General features: G+C 33.5%; 1 protein-coding gene, 1 long non-coding RNA gene and 1 pseudogene across 2 annotated transcripts; all 3 read right to left on the bottom strand.

Annotated features, from left to right (window-relative positions):
* Positions 1-6,574: 6,574 nt before the first annotated feature.
* LOC105287382 lies at positions 6,575-11,560 on the bottom strand. The gene is made up of 6 exons (XM_026972046.1): positions 11,498-11,560; positions 10,384-10,480; positions 9,934-10,047; positions 9,793-9,840; positions 9,475-9,698; positions 6,575-6,631 (listed from the first exon to the last, which is right to left on the bottom strand). The coding sequence occupies exons 1-6, from the start codon at positions 11,558-11,560 to the stop codon at positions 6,575-6,577; spliced, it is 603 nt and encodes a 200-aa protein (XP_026827847.1).
* Positions 11,560-12,936, bottom strand: LOC105287356. The gene is made up of 2 exons (XR_895451.2): positions 11,832-12,936; positions 11,560-11,674 (listed from the first exon to the last, which is right to left on the bottom strand). It is a non-coding gene; the product is annotated as an uncharacterized LOC105287356 (long non-coding RNA).
* Positions 12,937-14,725: 1,789 nt separating this feature from the next.
* The window catches only part of LOC113562462, a 2,149-nt pseudogene continuing 1,308 nt past the window's right edge, over positions 14,726-15,566 (bottom strand).

The following is a 15,566-nucleotide window of genomic DNA, read 5'->3' as shown; positions in this document are numbered from 1 at the left end:
TGCTTAATAATTAATGAAAATTAGTTGAGCGTACAGTTAACATTCCAAATAGTGTTCTTCTTCGCTTCTTTCAACGTCAAATCACATGGGAAATACGCCTGTAATGTTTTCAGAGTTTGGGAAATACTGATTTCCCCTCAAAATCGAGTTGAAAGACCACACCCAGAGTGCAGTATAATCTGGGGGATAATCTAGGGGCTTTTTGACTATAGGCTATATACTGGAAAAACGTTTATAATCTTTGATATTTCTCATTGTTTTCCATTTCAATAATTTGGGAATCGTTTGGGAAAGTGTAGGAAACCACTTTTAGAGTTTAGGAAGTAATGGTTGCTTAAAAATTAATGACAATTAGTTGAGCGTATAGTTAACATTCCAAATAGTGTTCTTTTTCGCTTCTTTTAACGTCAAATCAGTTGGGAAATACGCCTGTAATGTTTGCAGAGTTTGAAAAATTATGATTTCCCCCCAACATCGAGTGGAAAGTCATCACCCTGCGTGCAGTATAATCTAGGGGATAATCTAGGGGCTTTTTGACTATAGGCTATATAATGGAAAAACGTTTATACTCTTTGCTATTTCTCATTGTTTTCCATTTCAATAATTTGGGAATCGTTTGGGAAAGTGTAGGAAACCACTTTTAGAGTTTAGGAAGTAATGGTTGTTTAATAATTAATGAAAATCAGTTGAGCGTATAGTTAACATTCCAAATAGTGTTCTTCTTCGCTTCTTTCAACGCCAAATCATTTGGGAAATACGCCTGTAATGTTTTCAGAGTTTGGGAAGTAATAATTTCCCCTCAAAATCGAGTTGAAAGTCATCACCCAGCGTGCAGTATAATCTGGGGGATAATCTAGGGGCGTTTTGACTATAGGCTATATAATGGAAAAACGGTTCTACTCTTTGCTATTTCTCATTGTTTTCCATTTCAATAATTTGGGAATCGTTTGGGAAAGTGTAGGAAACCACTTTTAGAGTTTAGGAAGTAATGGTTGCTTAATACTTAATGAAAATTAGTTGAGCGTATAGTTAACATTCCAAATAGTGTTCTTTTTCGCTTCTCTTAACGTCAAATCAGGTGGGAAATACGCCTGTAATGTTTTCAGAGTTTGGGAAGTATTGAGTTCCCCTCAAAATCGAGTTGAAAGTCATCACCCAGCGTGCAGTATAATCTAGGGGATAATCTAGGGGCTTTTGGACTATAGGCTATATAATGGAAAAATGTTTCTACTCTTTGCTATTTCTCATTGTTTTCCATTTCAATAATTTGGGAATCGTTTGGGAAAGTTTAGGAAATCACTTTTAGAGGTTAGGAAGTAATGGTTGGTTAATAATTAATGAAAATTAGTTGAGCGTATAGTTAATATTCCAAATAGTGTTCTTTTTCGCTTCTTTCAACGTCAAATCCTTTGGGAAATACGCCTGTAATGTTTTCAGAGTTTGGGAAATACTGATTTTCCCTCAAAATCGAGTTGAAAGACCACACCCAGAGTGCAGTATAATCTAGGGGATAATCTAGGGGCTTTTTGACTATAGGCTATATAATGGAAAAACGTTTCTACTCTTTGCTATTTCTCATTGTTTTCCATTTCAATAATTTGGGAATCGTTTGGGAAAGTGTAGGAAACCACTTTTAGAGTGTAGGAAGTAATGGTTGGTTAATAATTAATGAAAATTAGTTGAGCGTATAGTTAATATTCCAAATAGTGTTCTTTTTCGCTTCTTTCAACGTCAAATCCTTTGGGAAATACGCCTGTAATGTTTTCAGAGTTTGGGAAATACTGATTTTCCCTCAAAATCGAGTTGAAAGACCACACCCAGCGTGCAGTATAATCTAAGGGATAATCTAGGGGCTTTTACTATAGGCTATAAAATGGAAAAAAATTTATAATCTTTGATATTTCTCATTGTTTTCCATTTCAATAATTTGGGAATCGTTTGGGAAAGTGTAGGAAACCACTTTTAGAGTGTAGGAAGTAATGGTTGCTTAATAATTAATGAAAATTAGTTGAGCGTATAGTTAATATTCCAAATAGTGTTCTTTTTCGCTACATTTAACGCCAAATCATTTGGGAAAAACGCCTGTAATGTTTTCAGAGTTTGGGAAGTAATGATTTCCCCTCAAAATCGAGTTGAAAGTCATCACTCAGAGTGCAGTATAATCTAGGGGATAATCTAGGGGCTTTTTGACTATAGGCTATATAATGGAAAAACGTTTATAATCTTTGATATTTCTCATTGTTTTCCATTTCAATAATTTGGGAATCGTTTGGGAAAGTGTAGGAAACCACTTTTAGAGTTTAGGAAGTAATGGTTGTTTAATAATTAATGAAAATCAGTTGAGCGTATAGTTAACATTCCAAATAGTGTTCTTCTTCGCTTCTTTCAACGCCAAATCATTTGGGAAATACGCCTGTAATGTTTTCAGAGTTTGGGAAGTAATAATTTCCCCTCAAAATCGAGTTGAAAGTCATCACCCAGCGTGCAGTATAATCTGGGGGATAATCTAGGGGCTTTTTGACTGTAGGCTATATAATGGAAAAACGTTTATAATCTTTGATATTTCTCATTGTTTTCCATTTCAATAATTTGAGAATCGTTTGGGAAAGTTTAGGAAACCACTGTTAGAGTTTAGGAAGTAATGGTTGTTTAATAATTAATGAAAATTAGTTGAGCGAATAGGTAACATTCAAAATAGTGTTCTTTTTCGCTTCTTTCGACGTCAAATCAGTTGGGAAATACGCCTGTAATGTTTTCAGAGTTTGGGAAGTAATGATTTCCCCTCAAAATCGAGTTGAAAGACCTCACCCAGAGTGCTGTATAATCTAGGGGATAATCTAGGGGCTTTTTGACTATAGGCTATATGATGGAAAAACGTTTATACTCTTTGCTATTTCTCATTGTTTTCCATTTCTATAATTTGGGAATCATTTGGGAAAGTGTAGGAAACCACTTTTAGAGTTTAGGAAGTAATGGTTGCTTAATAATTAATGAAAATTAGTTGAGGGTATAGTTATCATTCCAAATAGTGGTCTTCTTTGCTTCTTTCAACGTCAAATCATTGGGGAAATACGCCTGTAATGTTTTCAGAGTTTGAGAAATAATGATTTTCCCTCAACATCGAGTTAAAAGACATCGCCCAGCGTGCAGTATTATCTGGGGGATAATCTAGGGGCTTTGTGACTCTAGGCTATATAATGGAGAAACGTTTATACTCTTTGCTATTTCTCATTGTTTTCCATTTCAATAATTTGGGAATCGTGTGGGAAAGTTTAGGAAACCACTTTTAGAGTTTAGGAAGTAATAGTTGTTTAATAATTAATGAAAATCAGTTGAGCGTATAGGTAACATTCCAAATAGTGTTCATTTTTGCCTCATTCAACGCCAAATCATTTGGGAAATACGCCTGTAATGTTTTCAGAGTTTGAGAAATAATGATTTCCCCCCAACATCGAGTTGAAAGTCATCACCCAGCGTGCAGTATAATCGAGGGGATAATCTAGGGGCTTTTACTATAGGCTATATAATGGAAAAAAGTTTACAATCTTTGATATTTCTCAGTGTTTTCCATTTCAATAATTTGGGAATCGTTTGGGAAAGTGTAGGAAACCACTTTTAGAGTTTAGGAAGTAATGGTTGTTTAATAATTAATGAAAATTAGTTGAGCGAATAGTTACCATTCCAAAGAGTGTTCTTTTGCGCTTCTTTCAACGTCAAATCAGGTGGGAAATACGCCTGTAATGTTTTCAGGGTTTGGGAAATTCTGATTTCCCCTCAAAATCGAGTTGAAAGACAACCCAGGGTGCAGTATAATCTGGGTGATAATCTAGGGGCTTTTTGACTATAGGCTATATAATGGAAAAACGTTTATAATCATTGATATTTCTCATTGTTTTCCATTTCAATAATTTGGGAATCGTTTGGGAAAGTTTAGGAAACCACTGTTAGAGCTTAGGAAGTAATGGTTGCTTAATAATTAATGGTAATAATTAATGAAAATTAGTTGAGCGTATAGCTAACATTCCAAATAGTGTTCTTTTTCGCTTCTTTCAACGTCAAATCATTTGGGAAATACGCCTGTAATGTTTTCAGAGTTTGGGAAATAATGATTTCCCCTCAAAATCGAGTTGAAAGACCTCACCCAGACTGCAGTATAATCTAGGGGATAATCTAGGGGCTTTGTGACTATAGGCTATATAATGGAAAAACGTTTATACTCTTTGCTATTTCTCATTTTTTTCTATTTCAATAATTTGGGAATCATTTGGGAAAGTGTAGGAAACCACTTTTAGAGTATAGGAAGTAATGGTTGCTTAATAATTAATGAAAATTAGTTGAGCGTATAGTTAACATTCCAAATAGTGTTCTTTTTCGCTTCTTTCGACGTCAAATCAGTTGAGAAATACGCCTGTAATGTTTTCAGAGTTTGAGAAATAATGATTTCCCCTCAACATCGAGTTGAAAGACATCGCCCAGTGTGCAGTATTATCTGGGGTATAATCTAGGGGCTTTTTGAATATAGGCTATATAATGGAGAAACGTTTATACTCTTTGCTATTTCTCATTGTTTTCCATTTCAATAAGTTGGGAATCGTTTGGGAAAGTTTAGGAAACCACTTTTAGAGTTTAGGAAGTAATGGTTGTTTAATAATTAATGAAAATCAGTTGAGCGTATAGTTAACATTCCAAATAGTGTTCATTTGCCTCATTCAACGCCAAATCATTTGGGAAATACGCCTGTAATGTTTTCAGAGTTTGAGAAATAATGATTTCCCCCCAACATCGAGTTGAAAGTCATCACCCAGCGTGCAGTATAATCGAGGGGATAATCTAGGGGCTTTTACTATAGGCTATATAATGGAAAAAAGTTTATAATCTTTGATATTTCTCAGTGTTTTCCATTTCAATAATTTGGGAATCGTTTGGGAAAGTTTAGGAAACCACTTTTCGAGTTTAGGAAGTAATGGTTGTTTAATAATTAAGGAAAATTAGTTGAGCGAATAGTTAACATTCCAAAGAGTGTTCTTTTGCGCTTCTTTCAACGTCAAATCAGGTGGGAAATACGCCTGTAATGTTTTCAGGGTTTGGGAAATACTGATTTCCCCTCAAAATCGAGTTGAAAGACAACCCAGCGTGCAGTATAATCTGGGGGATAATCTAGGGGCTTTTGACTATAGGCTATATAATGGAAAAACGTTTATAATCTTTGATATTTCTTATTGTTTTCCATTTCAATAATTTGGGAATCGTTTGGGAAAGTGTAGGAAACCACTTTTCGAGTTTAGGAAGTAATGGTTGTTTAATAATTAAGGAAAATTAGTTGAGCGTATAGTTAACATTGCAAATAGTGTTTTTTTTCGCTTCTTTCAACGTCAAATCAGGTGGGAAATACGCCTGTAATGTTTTCAGGATTTGGGAAATACTGATTTCCCCTCAAAATCGAGTTGAAAGACCTCACCCAGAGTGCAGTATTATCTGGGGGATAATCTAGGGGCTTTTTACTATAGGCTATATAATGGAAAAACGTTTATAATCTTTGATATTTCTTATTGTTTTCCATTTCAATAATTTGGGAATCGTTTGGGAAAATTTAGGAAACCACTCTTAGAGTTTAGGAAGTAATGGTTGTTTAATAATTAATGAAAATCAGTTGAGCGTATAGTTATCATTCCAAATAGTGTTCTTTTTCGCTTCTTTCAACGTCAAATCATTTGGGAAATACGCCTGTAATGTTTTCAGAGTTTGGGAAGTAATGATTTCCCTTCAACATCGAGTTGAAAGAGATCACCCAGCGTGCAGTATAATCTGGGGGATAATCTAGGGGCTTTTTGACTATAAGCTATATAATGGAAAAACGTTTATAATCTTTGATAGTTCTTATTGTTTTCCATTTCAATAATTTGGGAATCGTTTGGGAAAGTTTAGGAAACCACTTTTAGAGTTTAGGAAGTAATGGTTGCTTAATAATTAATGAAAATTAGTTGAGCGTATAGTTAACATTTCAAATAGTGTTCTTTTTCGCTTCTTTCGACGTCAAATCAGTTGGGAAATACGCCTGTAATGTTTCAGAGTTTGAGAAATAACGATTTCCCCTCAACATCGAGGCGAAAGACATCACCCAGTGTGCTGTATAATCTGGGGGATAATCTAGGGGCTTTTTGACTATAGGCTATATAATGGAAAAACGTTTATAATCTTTGATATTTCATATTGTTTTCCATTTCAATAAGTTGCGAATCGTTTGGGAAAGTTTAGGAAACACTTTTAGAGTTTAGGAAGTACTGGTTGCTTAATACTTAATGAAAAGTAGTTGAGCGTATAGTTAACATTCCAAATAGTGTTCTTTTCGCTTCTTTCAACGTCAAATCAGTTGGGAAATACGCCTGTAATGTTTTTAGAGTTTGGGAAATAATAATTGCATCTCAAAATAAAGTTTCGTATCATCAACCAGGGCATCTATCACGTAACTTTTCCCCTAGGATGGAAAATGTAAAATGAAAATTTCTTCATCTCAGCAGCAAATCATAACGTAAAAGTTCATGCGAAATTTTCATTTTCCATCCTAGGGGAAAAGTTACGTGCTAGATGGCCAGACGTGAAGCCAAAAATCTAGGGAGGTTTTGACCATACCCTATATAATGGAAAATGTTTATAATCTTCGATATATCTTATTGTTTTCTAATGGTTTCTATTGCAATCATTTGGGAATCGTTTGGGCAAGTTTAGAAAGGCACTTTCACAGGTTGGGAAGGAATAATGTTTATAATTAAAGTGAACCTGGAGTGACTAGTGAAACAGTGTTGCCATTTGCACTCATACACATACAAAAATTACAGTTGAAATGCTTTTTATAAAAATTTCGCAAGTTGTACACACAAAAATTGCGGCGGCCACCACTCGGGATAAAATAAAGGAATATAATGAAGCTTTTCGAAGTGACTTTGGAAGCATAATAAAAAAGAAAGGTGTATTCTCCTTTACGGAATACAGAATACATATAAACTTTCTTACTTTAATATTATTAATTTTTTATACTGGGAAAGTATATGCTTGGACGGAAGAGCACGAGGGAACGGGCTTCGCCCGTCACCTCCCAGCAAACACAGATATGTAGCTGTTACATTTCTGTAATAAAACAGAATGTAGCAAGTAACATTACGTGTATGTTACATGTAACATTCACGTTAGTTATAATTTCCCACTCATGGAACATTGCAGTTATATAACTTAAATAAAACTTGTAACTAAAATGTTATATAACTGTATCATAGTAACTTAAATATTACATAGCAGTTATATAAATCGTTGAAATGATATATAACTGTAATTTTAATTATCTTCTTGTTATATAACTGTTATAAAACTAATTATAGTACAGTTATATAATTATATTTATATATTTTGGCACATACAATTCCCAGTAATATCTAGTCCTCAAATTAATGTTAAATAAAACTAAACGACATTAAAATCATTTTGTTCAGTTTTATTTAACATTAATTTGACGACTAGATATTACTGGGAATTGTATTATAAGACAAGTGCAGGAAGTAAAAAACAAATAATATAAACATTTGATAAATGTATTTTTTTATAATAAAATATAAAATGTTTAAACAAACACATTTAAACGTATTCAAATATATTAGTATATTAAAGTTTATATAAACATGTATATTACTTAATTTCTACATTACTTATATTTTACTTATTATAGTTAGCAAAATGCAGAACAAAAAAGTATACATTAACAAAACTTGTTACATTTAACTCTTATCACTCCAAATGTACTGATCGCACTTGACGACCCTTGAGAAACGTCTAAAAATAAAAACTTCAATAGAACGCCTAACAAGTACACTTGAAGTATTACGCCTGAAATGAGGTGTGTCTGACAGGCACACTTGGAGTGATAAGGAATTCATGCAGAATTGTATTGCATAAATATCTTTAAACAAAACCATCCAAAGTAGTTTACAAAGTGAATATATAAATTTAATATATATTAAAAATATATATTAAAATTATATACATATATTAAAAAACCAAAACATTTAACATTGTACAAAATGCCAATTGACATTATTCTAAGAGTACGCAACGCAAAGAAACGCAAAAAAAGCTTAATATTTTAATATCACAATTATCGAATTAAAGAAAGATAATATTCCTTTCAATAGAATTCAGATTATCCAAAATATTGAAAATATATGTTAATATAAGTACTGAAGAAGTATTAGTGACGTGAATAACTGCAAATTAATAAATCGTAAGTTAATGCCAATAAAATATTACAAGACATAAATCATATATCTTGTAATATTAAAATCATTCTAATTTAATATGTAAATCATTTCTGCATATTATTTGCATTTAACTTACAATTTTTTTATAAGTCGTACAATTTTCTCAATTATATTGCACATACTACGTACTAGATGCATACATACATACATATATATATATATATATATATATATATATATATACATTTTTTTTCATTGCACACATTACATAATTACACACATTACATTATACACATATTAAAAAGAAACTCCCAGTACCCGATGTAGCCAGTGGAAGTTACACCGGTGCGGACTCTGCCGTCCGCGGACGGCAGTCTCAGCACCCGCCGATGTAGCCAGTGGAAGCTACACCGGTGCGGACTCTGCCGTCCGCGGATGTGTAAATAGCTAGTGAATACTTACTGAAACCGTATGGTATATATATGTACATATATGTATGTATATATAACCAAATAACCAACTTAGTTATTTTCTTCATTGCTTTTCTCATTTTCGTTGACATTTTCATTTTCCTTCCTTTTGTCTCTCTTATGTCGCTGTGTCGCAAAGCGTAACCATTCGGCAACAATGTTTTCGAATTCTGTTTCTGTGCTTGTAACATAATGCGATGTCACTTGCTCTGAAAAGATAAAAAATAAACAATTTTATTTTTATATAATAAAATTAATGAAAAATTGTGATTTACAGTCACATCTGTAACACATGTTTAACATACTTTTAATAATTTTTATAAAATGTAAGTTTGAAACTTTAAAATTATTTCGTAGTCCTTTCCAGGAACACTTTATCGAACATTCGTTTGTTAATGTTTTGTTTAGGATTCGGTAAATATTGTCTCGGGCATTATTTCCACCCGTTTTTGATAGAAATTGTTTCTGAAAAAAGAAGGTAAAATAATAATGATATATTAAATTTATTTATTCAAAATGATCATAAAATTAGTAAACGATGCAGAATAATATTGGAACAGGAATGTTTTGTGTTATAAGTTATGTATAATTAAATGATTTTAGTGATTTTATGATGTTCTTCAAGTTAGTAACTAAGAATGCAAATATTGTTAAAAACAAGAGAAAGAGGAAAAGATCATGAAGATTGAAAAATAGAAAACTTCAAAAAGTGTATCGTAATCAATGTGTGTTGATTAAGCTACAATTTTTGTACTTACAAATTGCATAACTGCTGCATCTGACGCTTTTAGTAAGTCATCAAACTCTTTCACGACTGAAATTGTCTGTAACGGTAAAAATGGTGCTATGAGAGTGTCATTCATTTCGGCAGGACTTAACGCGCGGCGTCTAATGGCAGTTTCTATCTTTGATAACCGTTGCTGCACATCTTTCAACATAACATTTGATGCTGCTTGCACACGAAGCATTTGTTGCATTTTTTCTGCAATTTCATAAAAAGAAGTATGTACACAACAAATTATGTACAAAGTGACAATTTGTAAGTTAAATGCAAGAAATATGTGAAAATGATGTACCATTTAAGTCAGAAATATCTGCTGCGTTTCTGATCGGGACAGCGTTATCTACAACATTTAATTAGAATGTAAATAGTTGGTACATTTTCTAATATTACAATATTAATGTTTGATGTAGTTGTTACATTACAATTTATATACCCTGTATTATTACTGGTACGTTGGATGAGTTTCCCATAAAGTCCAAATTTGATGGACATAATGGTATTGGTGTTGCCGGAACATTTGATGCTACAGTACTTTTACTGACTTTCTCTATAACAACCAAATAATTTTATGTCAACATTATGTCCTTGTGTAGAAAAATATTAAAGCGTAATGGTATTGTAGCTAACAAAAATGCAATAATTATATATATATATATATATAATTATTGCATTTTTGTTAGTATATATATATATATATATATATATATTTTATTATTATATATATATTTTGTTCGTGTATATATATATATATATATATATATATATATACACATATACGAAGGATATTATACATAAACGAAATATGAGGTGCGTTTGCTTTAGACAATTTTGGTAACAGCGCCACTTTGTTGCTTATTATAAGCTGATAAAGATATAATAATACTTTCAGTATGAAAGCGTCCAAAGCAGACGCAACCATAGTAAGACATCAATAATACTTTCCCAGTGAACAGGAAATGTGCAAGATGCCGGCAAGATGCCTGCAAAAAGATAGGGAGATGACGATCAAAAATTGTGCAAAATGTCCCATGCCGTGATGCAGATCGTGACGGTGTTTCCTTCCTCTGATTGGTCGGCTGTCATGTGACATGCGCCATGTTAATACCGCGTTATTCAAATGTGGTATTTATATGAAGGTGAAATGAGAACGTTATGTCAATTGCCCATTTTAGAAAAAGGTCAAGTTAAATTAATTGCGGAATCATTATTAATGTAAACGCAAGAGAACAAATAAAATACATGTAATAGGAGAGATTAAAATAAAGAAAGCAATATATGTATATATAGTTATTTATCCGATTATATATACTTACAGTTACTGTAAGTATATATAATAAACTGTTATTGAATATTATTAAATATTATGAAATATTATACAACAAACTATTACAAATATCACAAATTGCACAGATAAAACTAAACATTGGGTACTACAGTATTACAAAACACAGGTGGCCAGCATAATGTTTTGTAGTACTGTAGTACCCAATGTTTAGTTTTATCTGTGCAATTTGTGATATTTGTAATAGTTTGTTGTATAATATTTCATAATATTTAATAATATTCAATAACAGTTTATTATATATACTTACAGTGACTGTAAGTATATATAATCGGATAAATAACTATATATACATATATTGCTTTCTTTATTTTAATCTCTCCTATTACATGTATTTTATTTGTTCTCTTGCGTTTACATTAATAATGATTCCGCAATTAATTTAACTTGACCTTTTTCTATAATGGGCAATTGACATAACGTTCACATTTCACCTTCATATATATATACCACTTCATATATATAAATACCACATTTGAATAACGCGGTATTAACATGGCGCATGTCACATGACAGCCAACCAATCAGAGGAAGGAAACACCGTCACGATCTGCATCACGGCATGGGACATTTTGCACAATTTTTGATCGTCATCTCCCTATCTTTTTGCAGGCATCTTGTCGGCATCTTGCACATTTCCTGTTCACTGGGTTACTTTTATTATATCTTCGAGATTGACAACGATCATGGCCATGCTCTTCTTTCTCTTCTTCTTCATCGCTTCTGAAACGATTGTATGAAACATGTTGCCTTCTTCCTCGACCCAGTCGTTCTTCATCAGTTGTTTCATAATTAGAGTCTGCTGCAGTCTTTCGAGCTGACTCAACAGATGCTACATAAAAAAAAGATTAACATTTAGATTTTTCTTTGATCATACACTTTTTACGTTAATATATTTGCATATCATATTTCATTTTTTAAACTAAACGGATTAAGTAAACGGAATAACTAACGGAATAATTAACGGAATAACTAACGGAATAACTTACAACAATATTTTACGATTTCGACTTCATAATTACTCCATGTAGAGGAATCAGGAATTTGACAGTTTGCTATTAATATTCCACTGTTTGCAGTTCGAGGTGGCCACCAACATAGTTGCACATTTTTTTTCTTGAAAGAGCCATGCTGTTGGAATTTCAGAGTATGAAGAATCGCACAAAAATTTTACAACCGCATACTTTCTATTTCCACAGTTCATCTTGTAATGCGGATTGTGACATAAAAAATATCCAACGTTTCAAAATCTAAAAGCAAAAATTATTTTGTAATGACATTAATGATATTAAAAAAAAATTTAACATCAGTTTTAATGAAAATAGTTGCAATTGTAGTGAGAATAATTTTGTCAAATATTTTATCTTCTTTGGTGCATTAGTATTTGCTATAAACTTTAAGGTATACGTATATTCTTTATGTTTACAGGTTTAAAAAATTTAAAAAAGGTCTTCAAAAGAGTTAAAAATAGAATGCAAACAAAGAACATGATCTTCAAATATTCTAAATTTTTGTTCTCCATTTTGTAATTTGTATAAAATAAAGCATGAAGCAATAACAGTACACACTCACCGTTGAAACATTACACAGGGTGTCCCACATAAAGTGCCCAATCGCTCTGCTGCAGGTAGATCTCGTTAAGGTGAACAAAAAAGTCTTATAACATTTTGCAATTAACCGTGTATATTTCGAGTTATTAAGTAAAGAAGTTTCGCTAATTCAGCGGACGCGATTGGCAGCGAGAGAAGTAGGCGTGGATAACGTAACAGCTAGCCGCGCGCGCGACGCGATGGTCGGAGCGAGTATCGGATTACAGCGGCAGGCGAGACGACGCGTACACAATAATTCTCGGCGTCTCATTCACGCGCCGAGAAAGTTGTCACGCAATTCTTTTCGATGTACAAGTTTTGTTACTTTATTAATATTATTATTAATTATATTACTTTATTAATATTATTAATTAATATGGTTAATAATATTAATTAATGTTATTGACCATATTATTACTCAGTATTTTGGTGCTATCTTTTCCACACCACCTGGCGGTAGATAGCATGGCGCGTTTTTTTTTAAGTGGTTTCCCCAATAGGCCTAATCCACTCTATCTAATTAATGTAAAAATTGTTCGAAGTGCCGTCCTCCCTCTTGTACACAGATTTCGGCTTATATTATTAAGCGTCCATTTCGCTTTTGATAAAATTTTTAATTATCCTTAAAATATTAGTATTACCTATAATTATACTACTAAGCGTTTACTTCGCTTATGATATAATTGTTATAACGGGGCTATTTTAATTGTTTGTCATCGTGCTCCAATAATCGATGATGAAAAGGTACGATAATCATGATCGATATGTATCTTTATCTTGAAAAATGTATAGCTTTCGCTGTGAATCACACGCGTCAATAGTAATAAAATAAAAAAAAAGAAAAAGTGCTTTTGTATTAAAACGGGATTGTGTGGGTCATGAAAAGAAAGTTTGAAATTTAATCGGAAGTAATTACCCAGATAGCCAAGTCTGCCGAAAGCAGATGATGCTAACTAACTGCTATCAACTATTGCCAGCCAAAAGACAATAAATTTGATACAGAAGTTGTTATTAACGATTAATTCGACAAATTGGTGCCAGAAATGTAACAGAGCTTGCTCAGAAAATCTAAGAACAGATTGGCGGCAGAAACCGAGCAGAATCTGCAAACATGGCCTGAAGTCAGATTGCCGACAGAAACCGAGCAAGATTTGCGCACGCGGAATCTAACGGCAGATTGGCAGCAGAAACCGAGCAAGATCTGCGCGCGCGGAATCTAACAGCAGATTGGCAGCAGAAACCGAACAGGATCTGCAGCTTTTGACAGTATTCAAATTTACACGGCTATGAATATGTGTTTTCGCTCCGCACCGCTATGCGATGCACACGTCGAGTTCTTACTCGATGTTAAGATTTAGCCTAACAGTTATATAATAAGTTAATATACGCGCCTTGGCATGAAAATATTAATTTTTCTGAAAATTTTTGCACTTGCGGCACAAAGGCTCCCATGGACAACGTCCATGTAGTTCACGCACGCCACAAGCAATCTGAAATTCGAAAACAAAATGCGGACTTCAGATTAGAATAAATTAATAATAAGAGAGAGAGATTATGCAACAAACTGGCAGAAAGACACATCAAGCCAAATGTGCTTTACTTTAACAAACAAATGCGTTCTTTTAACACATGGTAATATAAAATGCCAACTTATAGTGTGTTCAAAGTAAACACATGCTTTAATATATCGTAAATATGAATGGCCAAAAGCTGCAGTTTCTGTTCGGTTTCTGCTGTCAATCTGCCGTCAAATGTTAACAGATCCTGCTCGGTTTCTGCGCCAATCTGCTGTCAGAGTCTGTTAGCAGGCTCTGCTGGCAAATCACTATCCTAATGCGGACATAACGGATGCCAATTTCCTATCAACTTCTGCAGTAATCTGTTGCCAATCTGCTGGCAGATTGCACACATTTTGCTTACTGGGTAATGGCAACGCGCTGAGAGACATTTTAATTTATCGGAGTTTCTCGTGGTCGGATTTTTCACGGCGAAAATTTTTAGCAAGAGCATAGCAACGAATTCTACTCCATCAGTCACGATGATGCGTTGCGACGTGCACCTGCACGTCGACGAGCCTCGGTTTTCGAATTTCTGTTGCAAAGGGTGATTGCCGGCTGACATATCACTGAGAAAACGCCTGAGAGAGTCTAACCTCTAGATTAAATCAACGGTAATCGACTTTTGACTGACCCCCGGGTTCTATATTCCTGTCGCATCAATATATAACCCGGGGGTCAGTCAAAAGTCGATTACCGTTGATTTAATCTAGAGGTCAGACTCTCTCAGGCGTTCTCTCAGTTATTATATTTTCTAAACATTGACATATTATTTTCATAAGGAAAGGCTGAAAAGGAATCCAAAGAACCAAGACGTTTGACGTCGTCAGTGAGATGAACAAGTCCGTGAACATTACGTATGAAAAGTTGGACCATAAAGACTTTCACAACGAAGAATAAATATTTGTAGCGCAAGCTCTGCAAATCTTAAATGTTGGCTCGAGGGTGATTTAGAAACTAAAACTCTAATAGCAGCATTCAAAAACAAGAAATGTTTATACACTCGTTCGTTGACCATTACAACTGGACCTGTATATAGCAAAAATGACGAATTTCGGTTGTTTTAACTTTAGAATAAACATCAAGAGATCTAGGAACGTCTTGCGAAATCGGAAGGGCAATATACTCTAAGAATATTTAATCTTTCACATATTATAGAGATAGATCTTGCTGATGATTTTGAAGCCGCGAATATTTACCATTGATCCACGCAGACAAAGTTTTTTCACAACAATACAAGATGCATGTATTCGAAGTACTTGTGAAACCATACCCATCGGTAACGATGATAATACACTTTTACCGTCTTTGTGATGATCCTCGTCTAAGCATCTAATACTCTTCATCTGTTCGAGGCATGATCAATTCCACTGAAGACGACACGACCCTCCGTATATACACCGCAAACTTTGCACTTAGAACAAGGTTTGCTAGATACATTATGGCTGCGACGATTTAAAATGAAAGCTCTAGCTGGTGCGTCAGCAATGAAACTTCTCAAACGTATTGGGATTTTGTTGCCACGACAAATAATGCCTCCATTCGATATGATTCTAATGATATCTGCAACAAATTTTTC

This window comes from Ooceraea biroi, chromosome 8 (assembly GCF_003672135.1).
Source record: "Ooceraea biroi isolate clonal line C1 chromosome 8, Obir_v5.4, whole genome shotgun sequence".
In the NCBI taxonomy this organism is placed as follows: Eukaryota; Metazoa; Arthropoda; class Insecta; order Hymenoptera; family Formicidae; genus Ooceraea; species Ooceraea biroi.
This window is presented reverse-complemented; position numbering and strand designations above follow the sequence as displayed.